The sequence below is a fragment of the Sapajus apella genome, unplaced genomic scaffold (genome assembly GCF_009761245.1).
Source record: "Sapajus apella isolate SASKATOON/1434 unplaced genomic scaffold, GSC_monkey_1.0 scaffold23, whole genome shotgun sequence".
NCBI lineage: Eukaryota > Metazoa > Chordata > Mammalia > Primates > Cebidae > Sapajus > Sapajus apella.
Genome location: NW_022436963.1, coordinates 3,029,155 through 3,045,913, shown reverse-complemented (window position 1 = coordinate 3,045,913; position 16,759 = coordinate 3,029,155). Strand labels below are relative to the sequence as shown.

Here is a 16,759-nt window from a genome sequence, read left to right as displayed (position 1 = left end):
CTTGCTCTGTTGATCAGGCTGGAGGACAATAGCGCTATCTCAGCTCACTGTAACCTCTGCCTCTTGGATTTAAGCAGTTCTCCTGCCTCAGCCTCCCAAGTAGCTGGGATTATAGGTGCACACCACCGTGCACGGCTAATTTTTGTATTTTAGTAGAAATAGGGTTTCACCACATTGGCCAGCCTGGTCTCGAACTCCTCACCTCAAGTGATCTGTCTGTCTTGGCCTCCTAAAGTGCTGGGATTACAGGTATGAGCCACTGAGCCCAGGCAGCACTACTTAGAATACTTTTTTCCTATTGAATGGTCTTGGTACCATTCTGGTCTTGTTCATGGCTAGTGTATATGTTTGTTGAAAATTGATCATAAATGTGAGTGCTGATTGCTGGATTATCAGTTCTATTGTATTTGTCTATATGTTGAGCCTTATGTCAGTGTCACGCTGTTCCAATTACTGTAGCTTTATAGCAAGTTTTGAAATCACAAGTGTGATTTTTTCAACTTTGTTTTTTTCCCCCCAGTATTGTTGTGGCTATTCAAGGTCCCTTGCAATTACATACGAATTTTAGAATTAACATGTCCCTTTCTGCAAAAGATGTCATTGAGACTTTTTTTTTTTTTTTTTGAGACAGAGTCTCACTCTGTCACCCAGGCTGGAGTGCAAGTAGAATGATCTTGGCCCACTGCAACTTCACCTCCTCGGTTCAGGTGATTCTTGTGCCTCAGTCTCCCAATTAGCTGGGACTACAGGTGCTCACCACCACGCCCAGCTAACTTTTTTGTATTTTATTTTTAATTCAATTTTATTTTTTTAATTGCATTTTAGGTTTTGGGGTACATGTGAAGAACATGCAAGATTGTTGTATAGGTACACACATGGCAGTGTGATTTGCTGCTTTCCTCCCCATCACCTATATCTGGCATTGTATTTTCAATTGCTATGGGGTTTCACCATGTTGGCCAGGCTGGTCTCGAACTCTTGACCTTAGGTGATTGACCTGCCTTGGCCTCCCAAAGTTTTGGCATTACAGGTGTGAGCCACTGCACCCAGCCTTTTTTTTTTTTTTTTTGAGACGGAGTCTCTCTCTGTCGCTCCCAGGCTGGAGTGCAGGTGCATGATCTCTGCTTACTGCAACCTCCACCTCTTGGGTTCAGGCGATTCGCCCTCCTCAGTCTCCCAGGTAGCTGGGATTACAGGCGTCCGCCACCGTGGTTGGCTGTTTCATATTTTTAGTAGAGATGGGGTTTCACCATATTGGTCAGGCTGGTCTTGAACTCCGAAACTCAGGTGATATGCCCACCGCAACCTCCCAAAGTGCTGGGATTATAGGGTGAGTCACCGAGCCCAGTCATTGGGATATTTATTTTTATTTTTTATTTTTTTTCCTTTTTTTTTTAAAATTTATTTTCGACCCTTGGTCCTAAACCAATCATTGGGATTTTTATAGCGATTGTATTGAATTTGTAGACCACGTTGGAGAGTATTACCTATTACCATCTTGATACTAAGCCTTCTAATCCGTGAACACAGAATATTTTTTTGTTTACTTATTTAAAATTTAGGTCATCTTTAATTGACTCCAGCAACGTTTTGTAGTTTTCAGTGTACAAGTCTTGTATTTGTGCCTTTTTTGTTGTTGAGACAGGGTCCCACTAAATCTTCCAGGCTAGAGTGCAGTGGTGCGATCTTGGCTCACTGCAGCCTCAACTTTCTGGGTTCAGGTAATTCGCCCACCGCAGCCTCCTGAGTAGCTGGGAGTACAGGTGCACACCACCACGCCTGGCTAATTTTTTGCATTTTTTTAAAGACTAGATTTTGCCATGTTGCCCCAGCTGGACTTGAATTCCTGAGCTAAAGCAGTCTAACCACCTTGGCCTTCCAAAGTTCTGGGATTACAGGTGTGAGCCACCCTTCCCGGCCTTGTGGCTTTTAAGTTAAATTTGTTTCTAATTGTTTTATTATTTTTGGTGCTGTTGTAAATTGTTCTCTTACTTTTTTTTTTTTTTTTTTTTTTTTTTGAGACGGAGTTTCACTCATGTTACCCAGGCTGGAGTGCAATGGTGCGATCTCGGCTCACCGCAACCTCCGCCTCCTGGGTTCAGGCAATTCTCCTGCCTCAGCTTCCTGAGTAGCTGGGATTACAGGCATGCACCACCACGCCCAGCTAATTTTTTGTTTTTTTAATAGAGACGGGGTTTCACCATGTTGACCAGGATGGTCTCGATCTCTTGACCTCGTGATCCACCCGCCTGCGCCTCCCAAAGTGCTGGGATTACAGGCTTGAGCCACCGCGCCCGGCCTGTTCTCTTACTTTCATACTGTTTATTGCTAGTGTATAGCAGTACAATTGATTTTTGTGTGTTGTTCTTCTACCCTGCAACTTTGCTGAATTCATTTATTCTAATAATTTTTATGTGGATTATTTAGGCTTTTCTGTATATAGGATTATGTCATCTGGGAATAAAGATAATTTTACTTCTTCCTTTTCAACTTGGATACTTTATATTTCTTTTTCTTGTCTACTTACTCTGGCTAGGACTCCAGTACAGTGTGGTTTTTTTGTTTTGTTTTTTGAGACAGTCTCACTCTGTTGCCCAGGCTGGACTGCAGTGGCGCAATCTTGGCTCATTGCAACCTCTGCCTCTTTGGTTCAAGCAATTCTCATGCCTCAGCCTCCTGAGTAGCTGGGATTACAGGCACGCGCCACCACACCTGGCTGATTTTTATATTTTTAGTAGAGACGGGATTTCACCACGTTGGCTAGGCTGATCTCTAACTCCTGACCTTGTGATCCATCCACCTTGGCCTCCCAAAGTGGTGGGATTACAGGCGTGAGCCACCGTGCCCGGCCGGTTTTATGGTAGATATCTTTAGAAGAGTTCATTTTAGATCAGCTAGTAGTTCGTTTATGGTGTGAAACTGTTTTTATGGAATGGTTGCTGTTTCTGAGAAGATACACATTTTGCGTGGCAGAATATGACATTTTGATTTTAAGGCTACTTTTATAAGGAAGTTGATGCTATAAACTGTCAAAAACATTTGCATCTCATTTATCCCTTTTGTATCTCCTTATAAGCCTCTCTTATGTGGGTGTCTTATGTGGTCCTCCAAAGCTCACCTCAGGTCCCTGCCCTTCTGCATCCCTGGTTTGACCTCTCAACCCAGCCAACTTTCTCTGCCTCTCTTCTGGCCTCTTCCTGTCAGGAAATCAGCTGTGAGAGAGGTTAGGAAACTTGAAGGATAGATGAGTAATGTTTCTTCTCAACTTTCATGCTGGCAGTAGTGTCCATTTTATTTCTTGGCCTTCTCTTAAGAATTAACAGGGCTGGACACTGTGGCTCACGCCTTTAATCCCAGCACTTTGAGAGACCAAAGTGGGTGGATCACCTGAGGTCATGGGTTCGAAACCAGCCTTACCAACATGGAGAAACCCCATCTCTACTAAAAATACAAAAATTAGCTGGGCATGGTCGTGCATGCCTGTAATCCGAGCTACTTGGGAGGCTGAGGCAGTAGAATTGCTTGAACCCGGGAGGCGGAGGTTTCCGTGAGCTGAGATTGTGCCACTGTACTCCAGCCTGGGCTACAGAGTAACACTCCGTCTCAAAAAAAAAAAAAAAAAAGGAATTAACAGGAGTGTGCCATTTCTTTTTCATAGAACTTAGCTCAAAGGACTAACAAGAGCAAAGTATTTTTGGAAGTAGTTTTGGCCACATTTTGTATTAAAAAAAGTAAGCATTTTCTGGTGGTCCTGGTGTAGAAAAAAAAGTAAGCACAAAGTTTTAGACCTCAGAGATCGAGGCCTGGGATTATTGTATGTATTACAGGTAGGCATTAGGTAAATTTTTTTTTTTTCTTTTTTTGAGACCCAGGCTGGAGTTCAGAGGCAAGATCTTGGCTCAAGGCAGTCTCTGCCTCCCAGGTTCAAGCAATTCTAATACCTCAGCCTCCCAAGTAGCTGGGATTACAGGCACCTGTCACCACGCCCAGCTAATTTTTGTATTTTTAGTAGAGACAGGGTTTTACCATGTTGGCCAGGCTGGTCTCAAACTCCTGACCTCAAGTGATCAGCCTGCCCCAGCCTCCCAAAGTGCTGTGATTATATTCATGAGCCACCGTGCCTGACAGTAAATTCATTTTGATGAGTGAAAGATATTATAATTTTTGTCTGATTTTCAAAGGGGCTCCTAGAAAGCTTAAGAATCACCATTTTGATCCAGCTTCTTGCCTCATTTGACATTTGAAGCTGAGGCAGAGAAAGGTGAAAGTACTTGTTCATCATGACTGGTTGGGTGTGTAGGCTTGATGAGTATCCCAGGTTTTCCACTGCACCACAAATAATTCTGAAGGGTCCAAGGTGTTAAATATCCCTTTTTAATTCTTCTTCTTGCCTTCTTATCTCTTTTCTACCCCTTCTTCACTTTTATTTGCTTTTCATTTATTGTTTTTCTTTTTTCTTTTTTTTTTTTGCTGCTTTAGGCAAAGCCATGACTACAGTAGTGGTACATGTGGACTCCAAAGCTGAGCTCACTACCCTGCTGGAGCAGTGGGAAAAGGAACATGGCAGTGGGCAGGACATGGTACCTATCCTTACCAGGTACGAATAATTTCTTTAAAACCTAGTTTAATAAAAAACCTCAGATACAACTCATACACTAGATTTCTTCATACACACACAAACACAAACTGGTTTAAAAACAAGCAAAAATTGGTGTGGAGAATAGCATAGGAACATTTTTACCTTGACTGTAAATTCTAAATAAGTCTTTTTCTTTCCTCAGATTTAGTGTTTGTCTCCCTACTTCCTGAAGCTCTTTAATTTTCTTATTTAAAAAAAAAATTTTTTGCTGGGCGCGGTGGCTCACGCCTGTAATCCCAGCACTTTGGGAGGCCGAGGCGGGTGGATCACGAGGTCAAGAGATCGAGACCATCCTGGTCAACATGGTGAAACCCCGTCTCTACTAAAACTACAAAAAATTAGCTGGGCATGGTGGCGCGTGCCTGTAATCCCAGCTACTCAGGAGGCTGAGGCAGGAGAATTGCCTGAACCCAGGAGGCGGAGGCTGCGGTGAGCCGAGATCGCGCCATTGCACTTCAGCCTGGGTAACAAGAGTGAAACTCCGTCCCAAAAAAAAAAAAAAAAAAAAAAAAAAAAAAAAATTTTTTGAGATGGAGTTTCGCTCTTGTTGCCTAGGCTGGATTGCGATGGCGTGATCTCAGCTCACTGCAACCTCCGCCTCCTGGGTTAAAGTGATTCTCCTGCCTCAGCCTCCTGAGTAGCTGGGATTACAGGTACCCGCCACCATGCCCAGCTAATTTTTGTATTTTTTTTTATAGAGACGGGGTTTCACCATGTTGCCCAGACTGGTCTTGAACTCCTGAGCTCAGGTGATCCACTTGCCTCAGGCTCCCAAAGTGCTGGGATTACAGGTGTGAGCCACCGTGCCTGGCCTATTTAAATTAAACAAATAAATAAAAATTTGACTCATTTCTCAATTGCTTGGTGAATAATATATCTTTTCCTGGCTCTTCTGGCTTTTTTTTTTTTTTTTTTTGGAAACAGGGTCTCACACTGTCGCCAGGCTGTAGTGGCGTGATCTCAGCTCACTGCAGCCTGGATCTCCTGGGCTCAAGCCATCTTCCTACCTCAGCCTCCCTACTAGTTGAGACCACAGGTGTGCACCACCACACCTGGCTAATTTTTAAATTGTTTGTAGAGGAAGAGTCTCCCTGCGTTACCCAGGCTGGTCTTGAACATCTGGGGTCAAGCAGTCCTCCTGCCTCAGCCTCCCAAAGTGCTGGGATTACAGGTGAAACCACTGTGCCAGCCTACTTGGCCCTTCCACAGACACCTGAAACAGACCATATCCAAAACAGAGCTTATCCTCATTTCTGTGTCTCTCCTCATTTATTTATAACTTGACACTTTTTCATTCCCTACCTTGGTTTTAAACTGAAGAGCTTTTGAAATTTTTGGGGGGAATGGAGTCTTGCTCTGTTGCCCAGGCTGGAGTGTAGTGGCACAATCTCAGTTCACCACAGCCCCCACCTCCCAGTTTCAAGCAGTTCTTCCTGCCTCAGCCTCCCGAGTAGCTGGGATTATAGGTGCCTGCCACCACGCCTGGCTAATTTTTGTATTTTTAGTAAAGATAGGGTTTTGCCATTTTGGCCAGGCTAGTCTTGAACTGATTTCAAGTGATCCACCAGCTTAGGCCTCCCAAAGTGCTGGGATTATGGGCGTGAGCCACTGCACCTGGCCTTTTATTTTATTTTATTTTTTCGAGATGGAGTCTTGCTCTCTCCCCCAGGCTGGAGCGCAGTGGTGTGATCTCGGTTCAGTGCAACTCTCACCTTCCAGGTTCAAGCAATTCTCCTGCCTCAGCCTCCCGAGTAGCTGGGCCTACAGGCGCACACCACCATGCCCAGCTAATTTTTGTATTTTTAGTAGAGATAGGGTTTCACCATGTTGACCAGGATGGTCTTGATCTTTTGACCTCGTGATCCACCCGCCTCGACCTCCCAAAGTGCTGGGATTATCGGTGTGAGCCACCGCGCCCAGCCAATTGTTTAGATTTCTATGTTCATCAAAAGAAGTAGCCTTTTTCTAACTTTGCTTTTATTTTGTACCTTGACTGTTGAGTTGACGGTTACAGGTGATGTTGCATTTTTTGTATGCTTGTCCAGAGTTGACCCCTTGTTCCCTTTGTGCTAGGATGTCTGAATTGATTGAAAAAGAAACTGAAGAATATCGTAAAGGGGATCCAGACCCATTTGATGATCGACATCCTGGTAAGGCTTGTGCTCTTAAGCGTGGATCTTTTTTTTTTAAAGACACTTCTAATAAGTGGTCTTTTTTTTTTTTTTAAAAGAAAAATTGCTTATGGGAATATTTTTGAATTGAAATAGCATCTTCTGTGGTAAGTTTTAAGACCTTTTATTTGTTAAAATGCTGCTCAAGGTGGAGGCAGTGAGGAAAAATAAACTTCTGGAAAAAAATGGAAATATTTCTGATACTTACTGATCAAATATCACATAACCTAAAGGAACAAAAGTAGGTGTATTTTAGTTAACTCAGTTGGTGTGGTGACAGAATTAAAAAGCAAAATGGTCTTCCTTTTTGACTTTTTCTTTTTTGGAGACAGGTACTCTGTTGCTCAGATTGCAGTGCAGTGTCATGATCATAGCTCACTGCAGCCTGAATAGCCTGGCTTAAGTGATCCTACCATCACAGCCTCCTGAGTAGCTGGGACTACAGACATGTGCCATCATGCCTGGCTAATTTTTTAATTTTTTTGTAGAGATTGGGTCTTGCTTTGCTGCCTAGGTTGGTCAGGAACTCCTGGACACAAGCTGCCCTCCCTGGGCCTCCCAGAAGTGCTGGGATTGTAGGCATGAGCCACTGTGCCCAGCCAAATTTTTTTTTTTTTTTTTTTTTGAGACGGAGTCTTGGTCTGTTGCCAGGCTAGAGTGCAGTGGCACAATCTTGGCTCACTGCAACCTCCTCCCAGGTTCAAGTGATTCTCCTGCCTCAGTCTCCCAAGTAGCTGGGACTACAGGTACTTGCCACCACGCACAGCTAATTTTTATATTTTTAGTAGAGATGGGGTTTCACCATATTGGCCAGGATGGTCTTGATCTCCTGACCTTGTGATCTACCCACCTTGGCCTCCCAAAGTGCTGGGATTATAGACATGAGCCCCTGTGCCCGTCTGCCCCGCCAACTTTTTTAAACCATAAAAGCAAAAGGTGTTCTTTTCTGTGCCTTCATTGTTCTAATAATAATTATCCTTTTACTGTTGGGGAAATATAGTTGAGAAAACATTCAGTGTCTTGCTTTTAGTTAGGAAGTTAATACTTGGAACCTTGACCTTGATGTCTGCATTGTTGTCCTGAAGAGCTAACATATGCTTTCTCCTGTTAATATGGTTTTATTTCGAGCTTGCTTGCATATATATATATATATATTGAGATGGAGTCTTGCTCTGTCACCCAGCTTGTAATGCAGTGGCACAATCTTGGCTCACTGCAACCACTGCTTCTTGGGTTCAATCGATTCTTGTGCCTTAGTGTCGTGAGTAGCTGGGATTACAAGCATGCACCACCATGCTCGGGTAAGTTTTATACTTTTAGTAGAGACGGGGTTTCACTGTGTTGGCCAAGCTGGTCTCAAACTCCCTACCTGAAGTGATCCACCCGCCTCTGCCACCCAAAGTGCTGGGATTACAGGCATGAGCCACTGTGCCTGGCCAATTTTGGGCTAATTTAAATAAAGCCATGCCAGCACCTGCTTTGGCATGAAATTTGTTACAGTGATACACAATTATGAGGGACTTGAGGCTGCCATTTTATGTTTTCTGTAAGGTCAATCACCAGTGGGCAAAACTTAAGTCATACATGGGCCCACAATGCATATAAGCTCTATAGCCAGAAGCAATCTTTTGTGAAGAGGAGTCTGAAATTTTGGCCGGGCACAGTGGCTCACAGCTGTAATCCTAGCATTTTGGGAGGCCGAGGCAGGTGGATCACCTGAGGTTGGGAGTTCGAGACTAGCTTGGCCAACATGGAAAAACCCTGTCTCTACTAAAAATACAAAATTAGTTGGGTGTGGTGGTGCATGCCTATAATCCCAGCTACTCAGGAGGCTGAGGCAGGAGAATCGCTTGAACCCGGGAGGCAGAGGTTGCAGTGAGCTGAGATTGCGCCATTGCACTCCAGCCTGGGCAACAAGAATGAAACTCAAAAAAAAGAAAGAAATTGTGTGTGTGGAAAGAGAGTGTGAATGAATGGGAGTTATAAAAATAAGGACATTGTATATTCACCTGAATGTTTAGAGTTTATTGCTGTTTCTTTTACTTTTGTTCTCACATGTTAGTAAGCCAGGCATTTCAAATTGAGAGTCTAGTTGCTTATGTGATGTTACCTGCTGCTCTTGTCCTAGACATTCCTACTTGTGACTGCAGAGCAATATTAATCATTTAACCCACATCTTCAATAAAGCTATCAGAGCATGAAGAAGTATGAAAGTGAAGGTGAAATTAGAAATTAAGTTAATGCATAGGATTATGAAAAGAATTAAAGATGGATGATCATACTCAGTGTCATTGCCTGGAGAAGGATAAAATGGTAGTGAGGAAGAAGGGTGAGATACAGAAGTGTATGCCATTTTTCAGTAGACCTTAAAAAGCAGTTTTTTCCTCTCTAACTCTTAATGTTAAGTAGTATTTATCAGTGGCATTATTTCTTTTATTAAAAATAAGGATTTCAGTTTCATGATTTATAAACGGCTAACATTAGGTAATCTAAGGTCCTTTTGTTTTTATGATACTTTTCTCTAATATTTCTTTTTGTGAATTACTTTGAGATCTAATAACAGCTGGGTAAAAACATATCAGCAGCTCACATCTTGTCTTCATCCTCTTATGTTTTGACTAAATTTGCCTCTCTAAATGCTCAGAAAGGAAGTGAAATAAAATAGAGGTTTCCGTTTTAAAAACAAACAAACCAGGCCGGCATGGTGGCTCATGCTCGTAATCTCAGCACTTTGGGAGGCCGAGTTGGGCAGATGACTTAAGATCAGGAGTTCGAGACCAGCCTGGCCAAGATGGTGAAACCCCGTCTCTACTAAAAATATAAAAATTAGCTGGAGGCCGGGCGCGGTGGCTCAAGCCTGTAATCCCAGCACTTTGGGAGGCCGAGGCGGGTGGATCACGAGGTCAAGAGATCGAGACCATCCTGGTCAACATGGTGAAACCCCATCTCTACTAAAAATACAAAAAATTAGCTGGGCATGGTGGTGCGTGCCTGTAATCCCAGCTACTCAGGAGGCTGAGACAGGAGAATTGCCTGAACCCAGGAGGCGGAGGTTGCGGTGAGCCGAGATCGCGCCATTGCACTCCAGCCTGGGTAACAAGAGCGAAACTCCGTCTCAAAAAAAAAAAAAATTAGCTGGAGGTGGTGACAGGCACCTGTAATCCCGGCTACTTGGGAGGCTGAGGCAGGAGAATTGCTTGAATCCAGGAGGTGGAGGTTGCAGTAAGCTGAGATCGAGCCACTGTACTCCAGCCTGGGTGACAGAGCAAGACTCTGTCTCAAAAAACAGCAACAATAACAACAAACCAATAATTCTCCCTTTCATTAACTAATTCTTTCTAATTAGGCTGTGCATTGAGTCGATTCCAGGCCCCTGGTCTCCTTTTCACAAGAGCCAGGAAGTTAAGATGGCCAAGGTCACTGTATCTTCAGGGTTGGTGATTGCTTGGTGGAATTCACCCTGTTCACCCTGACTTAGGGTATCCTTACATGTTTGAGGATGCATCTCTGCTGCTGTTGTCATTGTAGTAGAAGGAGAGGTTGGACTTGGAACCTGTCTTCTCCAGGCCACCCATCAATAGAAGCATGCTTCCTGCCTTTTTATGGATGGGAAGTCAAGTTTCTTTCTCTTAGGTTCCTTTATGATTCTTTTGTAGACCTTGTATACTCTTGGTGATGCTGGTCTGGATCTAGTGCTCATTTGTTTAATTCAGCAGTGCTGTATAGGCAGTATGCTAGGAGATGGGAAGGCTAGAGAGCAGTGTCTCAAGTTTTTACATTGGAATCTTCAAAGCACATTTCTTTTTTAATTTTTATTATTTTTCAAGACAGAGTCTTGCTCTGTCACCCAGGCTGGAGTGCAGTGGCGCAGTCTCTGCTTGTTACAACCTCTGCCTCCTGAGTTCAAGCAATTCTCCTGCCTCAGCCTCGTGAGTAGCTAGGCTAATTTTTGTGTTTTTAGTAGAGATGGGGTTTCACCATGTTGGCCAGGCTGGTCTCAAACTCCTGACCTGGTGATCTGCCTGCCTTGGCTTCCCAAAGTGCTGGGATTACAGGTGTGAGCCACTGTACCTGGTCTAAAGCAAGTTCTTACGAACTCTAATTTAGCACAATAATCTTTTGTTTCTGTTTATTTTTGCTGGCATTTTATTAGTACTTATAACAACCCAGGTGCCTTACCAGAGGTCTAAGTTGCTTGACTGGGATGACTTAATCATTCCTTTGTTTGTTCCTCCCCTCTTCTCTTGGTAGGTCGAGCAGATCCAGAGTGTATGCTGGGCCACTTGCTGAGAATACTCTTCAAGAATGATGATTTCATGAATGCAGTAGGTTTGCTTTTTACTTTTCTCCAGCGATTTTCACCTGTAGATGCTGCTTTCTCCTAAGGCCTCAACAATGTTGGGAGTAGTGTTTTTTGCCAAAGTCCTGGTTGTGGCCATATGCTTTCTCTTTGGTTTGTACTTTGATATTGGTGAGGCCTCCTAAGGTGTCTATGCTCATTCTTGGGCAAGATGATTTTAAATTTGAGAATATAGGGGTCCTCTTGAGTTTTTCAATGGAAAACTAAGAGTGATGCATTCAGTATGATTCTGCACTGACACTGTGGTGTATGCGTTGGGCATGTAGAGGGATAGAAGGGTGCTTTGCTCTATCTCAAAGATGTTGTGAAGAGTAAATGAGAATATAGGTACCTGTTTTACTCGGCTCCTAAACATAGTAATTGCTCAACAAATTGTGGCTGTTTTGTTTTTGGAGGTGGGATGGCATGATGCTTGAGAACATGGGCTTTGGGGGTACCTGTTTTGGATTTAAATCCCAACTTTATCGTTAATTGAGAGACTTAAGCCCATTCAAACTTTATTTTCTCCCAGCCTCCTTTTTCTTTTCTTTTTTATTTGAGATAGCATCTGGCCCTGTCACTCAGGCTGGAATGGAATGCAGTGGCACAGTCTTGGCTCACTGCAACCTCTGCCTCCCAGGCTCAAGCGATTTTCCTGCTTCGGTCTTCTGAGTAGCCAGGACCACAGGTGCCTGCCACCACACCTGGCTTATTTTTTTTGTATGTTTAGTAGAGATGGGCTTTCACCATATTGGTTCGAACTCCTGACCTCAAGTGATCCACCCGCCTTGCCCTCCAAAATTGCTGGGATTACAGATGTGAACCGTGGTGCCTGGCTTCAGCGTTATTTTTTAAGTCTGGAGATTATACTGGAGATATATAATGGAGATAATAGTATTTAAAACCTTTCTTGTAATCCTTGAATGAAATTAAGCATGAAGGTGCTTGGCAGAGAGCCTGGCACACAATAAAGGTCCAGTAGGTATTAGCTTTTATTTATTTATTTTGAGACAGAGTTTTGCTCTCGTTGCCCAGGCTGGAGTGCAATGGTGGGATCTCGGCTCACCGCAATCTCTACCTCCTGGGTTCAAGTGATTCTCCTGATTCAGCCTCTTGAGTAGCTCGAACTACAGGGATGCGCCACTATGCTTAGCTAATTTTTTTTATTTTTAGTAGAGACAGAGTTACTCCATGTTGGCCAGGCTCGTCTCAAACTCCTGACCTCAGTTGATCTACCTGCCTCGGCTTCCCAAAGTGCTGGGATTACAGGCATGAACCACTGCACCTGGCCAATATTAGCTATTATTATCTTTATTATATTGACTCCTAGATTTATTTCTGTATCACCAGTGTCTCTTTCTTAGTTTCAGATCACTTTCAACTGCTTTCTAGACATTCCCTTCTGGGTATCTCCCATGTACACCTTGAATTTTACATGTCTAACCATTTGCTCCGTAATCCGTTTCTCTTGTTCTCTAGCTGAGTAATGGTGTCCTTGTCTAGTCAGCTAGAAAGTGTTCTTTGCTCCTCCAAGCTCTCTTATACAGTGAATTTACAGATGTTATTATTCCCTTCACCTTAAACTTCACAGATCCCTCTAGTTCTGTCCTTGTCACCAGACCCCAGTTTAGCCAGACCACAGTTCAGTCAATCATTTCTCAGTTGGTTACTGAAATAACCTCTTCACTGGTTTCTTCTTGCCTTGTCCTCCTCTAATTCAGTCTTCATTTTATAGCCCAGAAATTATGGTACCCTCTTGCTTAAAATCCATTTAATGGCTTTCTGTTACCTTCAGGTTAAATTTTAAATTCCTTAGTTTGTTATAAAAACCGAATCTGTCTCTGGACTTTGTTCTCTGTAGTAGCACTTCTTGCCTTCTGGCCCTCGTCTCCTCCCACATTTCCTTAGATACTTCCTTCTCGTCTTTTACGTCCTGGCTTGGAATCCCTTCTCTGAAGCCTTGTCTGATTTCTCTGCAGGGGTTGTGTGGCCTCCTAGGGGTTTCTGTAGCATCCTGTACTCATGGTACCTGTTTTCCCAACAGTCACCTCTACTGGATTGTAAATCTTTTTTTTTTTTTTTTTTTTTGAGATAGATGTCACTCTGCCACCCAGGCTGGAGTGCATTAGTAAGATCACAGCTCACTGCAGCCTTGACCTCCCATGCTCAAGCGATTCTCCTGCCTCAGCCTCCTGAGTAGCTGAGACCACAGGCATGTGCTACCATGCCTGGCTAATTTTTTAATATTTTTGTAGAGATGAGATTTCACTACGTTGCCCAAGCTGGTCTTGAACTCCTGGGCTCAAGCAATCCTTAGATGTTGGCCACCCAATGTGTTTGGATTATAGGAGTCAGCCATTGCACCCAGCCTGGATTATGAATCTTTGGATGGTGGGACTGTGTCAGTAATTATTTACTGTTACATGTCCAGCACAGAACATAGTATTGCTTAATATTAGAGATTCAGTAAATATTAAATAAGTGCTAAATGAAGACTTTTATTAATATATATTATTATATGTATTATGTAATTTATTATAAAATTTAAATTTTTCATTAACCATTGTCAAGATTCTGGGGTTCATATTGCCCTGCTTATGTTTTTAAAAAAGTGTATATGCAATTGTGTGGGGGCCAGATGTGATGGCTCATGCCTGTAATCCTAGCACTTTGGGAGGCTGAGGTGGGAGGATCCCTTGAGGCCAGGAGTTAGAGACTAGCTTTGGCAACATAGTGAGACCTGTCTCTACTAAAAGTTTAAAAATTAGCTGGACATGGTGGTGTGCACCTGTGGTCCCAGCTACTTGGGAGGCTGAGTCTGGAGGATCACTTGAGACTGGGAGGTTGAGACTGCAGTGAGCCATGCTTTTGCCACTGCACTCCAGCCTAAGTGACAGAGTGAGATCCTGTCCTAAAAAAAAAATCAATCAATCAACCAATGAAAATAAAGTGAATATGGAAGGGGATTGGTTTCTTCGTGGCTTTTTTCTTTTTTGGAGACAGGATCTCACTGTTGCCCAGGCTGGAGTGCAGTGGTGATTAGGTCTCACTGCAGCCTTGACTTCACTGGGTTCAGGCCATCCTCCCACCCATGTAGCTGGGATTATAGGCATGTACCGTCATGCTTGGCTAATATTTGTATTTTTGGTATAGATGGAATTTCACCATATTGTTCCACTGGTTTCGAACTCCTGAGCTCAAGTGATCCTCCTGCCTTAGCCTCCCAAAGTGCTGGGATTACAAGCGTGCATTACTGGCACCAGCCTTTGAGCTTTAATTTCTATGATTGCTGAGTTGTTTTGGGGGGATTTGGCTTTAAGAGTGCAGAAGCAGTTATGTTAGATATCATCATGGCTCAGCAGGATCATAATTTATGTTTATAATAATTAAAGGTTTAATTGGGAAAAGTTTAGTTTCTTACAGTCTTATTTCGTACCCTTAAAGAAAGTAATGGGAATACATTCAAGTTTTATTAGATGTCCTTAATTTGACTGGGTTGAATTTTAGATGAACAATGTTTCTTTTTTTCTTTATAGCTGGTAAATGCATACGTGATGACAAGCCGAGAGCCCCCTTTAAACACTGCAGCTTGCAGACTCCTACTAGATATCATGCCAGGGCTGGAAACTGCTGTTGTCTTTCAAGAAAAGGTACTTAGTGAAAGTAAAAGTCTTACTTTTATTTTGCAGTTGAATTATGATCTTTTTAATGTGTCTGTGTGGTTAAAAATCATTGTTATAGTTGTTGTTATTCATGTAGTAATATATATCATAAAAATCTAAGAAATCCTGACAGGGATTAATAAAATTACTTATTTATTATTGTAATTATTATTTGTTTATTTTTTGAGACAGAGTCTTGCTCTGTTGCCCAGGCTGGAGTGCAGTAGAGCACTATCTTGGCGCACTGCAACCTGTGCCTCCCAGGTTCAAGCAATTCTCTGCCTCAGCCTCCCAAGTAGCTGGGATTATAGGTGCCCGACACCACGCCTGGCTAATTTTTGTATTTTTAGTAGAGACAGGGTTTCACCATTTTGGCCAGGCTGGTCTTGAACTCCTGGCCTCGTGATTCACCTCCTGTGGCCTTCCAAAGCGCTGGGATTATAGGCCTGAGCCGTCACTCCTTTGAGCCATTGCTCAATTTTTAAAATTGAGATGGAATCTGGTGGTGTTGCCCAGGCTGGTCTTGAACTCCTGGGCTCAAGCGATCCTCCTACTTCAGCATTTCAGATGGCTGGAATTACAGATGTGAGCCACTGCACCCAGCCAAAAATTTAACAATAGTTAATTTTGATGAATACTTGTAGCTTGGGTGCTATAATATTTATTTATTTTTTTTGAGATGGAGTCTCACTTTGTCACCCACACTGGAGTGCAGTGACACAACCTCGGCTCACTGCAACCTTTGCCTCCTGGGTTCAAGTGATTCTTCTGCCTCACCTTCTCAAGTAGCTGGGATTATAGATGCCCACCATTTTGCCCAGCTAATTTTTGTATTTTTAGTAGAGACGGGGTTTTACCATGTTTGTCAGGTTGGTCTCAAACTCTTGACCTCAGTTTATCCACCTGCCTCAGCCTCCCAAAGTGCTGAGATTACAGGTGTGAGCCACTGCACCTGGCCAGTATTTTTAATTTTATTTTATTTACTTTTTTGTTTTTTAGAATGAATCTCGCTCATTGCCCAGGCTGGAGTACAGTGGTGCAGTCTGAACTCACTGCAACTTCCGCCTGGGTTGAAGCAATTCTTAGGCCTCAGCCCCCTGAGTAGCTGGGATTATAGGTGTGTGCCACCATGCCAGGCCAATTTTTGCATGTTTAGTAGAGGACAGGGTTTCACCATGTTGGTCAGGCTAGAGTCAAACTACTGACCCAAGTGATCCACTCTCCTTGACCTCCCAAAGTGCTGGGATTACAGGCGTGAGCTGCCGTGCCTGGCCATTACTGTATCTTTTTTTTTTTTTTTTTTTAAAGATGGGGTTTCACCCTAATGGCCAGGCTGGTCTTGAACTCCTGACCTCAGGTGATCCACCTACCTCGGCCTCCCAAAGTGCTGGGATTACAGGCGTGAGCCACCAGGCCCGGCCTATTTTTAAAGCTATTAAAGTTTTAATCTTCTTAAACACTCTGGAAATCTTTTTTTTTCCTCTCTTTTGAGACAAGATCTCACTCTGTTGCCCAGGTTGGAGTGCAGTGGTGCAATCATGGTTCACTGCAGCCTCCTCCTGGTCTCAAACCATCCTTTTGCCTCAGCCTCCCAAGTAGCTAGGACTACTGTATAGGCAAGTGCCACCATGCCCAGCTAATATTTTAAAAATTTCTTGTAGCAATGGGGTCTCCCTATGTGCCCAGGCTGGTCTTAAACTCTTGGGCTCAAGCAATCCTTTTGGCTTAGCCTCTCAAAGAGCTGGGATTATAGGAATGAATGAGCCACCACACCCATCCTGGAAGTTTTATTATAATTAAGTATACGACCCAGATGAAAGATCTAGATTCTTATTTAGCTTTTAAGAAAATTCATATTAGCCGGGCGCGGTGGCTCATGCCTGTAATCCTAGCACTTTGGGAGGCTGAGGTGGGTGGATCACCTGAGTTCAGGAGTTCAAGACCAGCC

At 43.3% G+C, this 16,759-nt stretch overlaps 1 protein-coding gene across 11 annotated transcripts in view; it reads left to right on the top strand.

Annotated features, from left to right (window-relative positions):
- DCAF1 (DDB1 and CUL4 associated factor 1) overlaps window positions 1-16,759 on the top strand; it is an 82,310-nt gene that overhangs the window by 6,381 nt on the left and 59,170 nt on the right. For 9 of the 11 annotated variants that reach the window (XR_004272430.1, XM_032290009.1, XM_032290006.1 and 6 more), the window contains 4 exons: window positions 4,480-4,597; window positions 6,713-6,789; window positions 11,062-11,135; window positions 14,686-14,799. Coding sequence is in view for 10 of the 11 variants with exons in the window: in XM_032290009.1 (XP_032145900.1) it covers window positions 4,488-4,597; window positions 6,713-6,789; window positions 11,062-11,135; window positions 14,686-14,799 (375 nt within the window). In the remaining variant the exon portion in view is untranslated. Of the gene's footprint in view, window positions 1-4,479; window positions 4,598-6,712; window positions 6,790-11,061; window positions 11,136-14,685; window positions 14,800-16,759 lie in introns of those variants that run through there. The other 2 variants (XM_032290015.1, XM_032290014.1) reach the window with 1 other exon arrangement.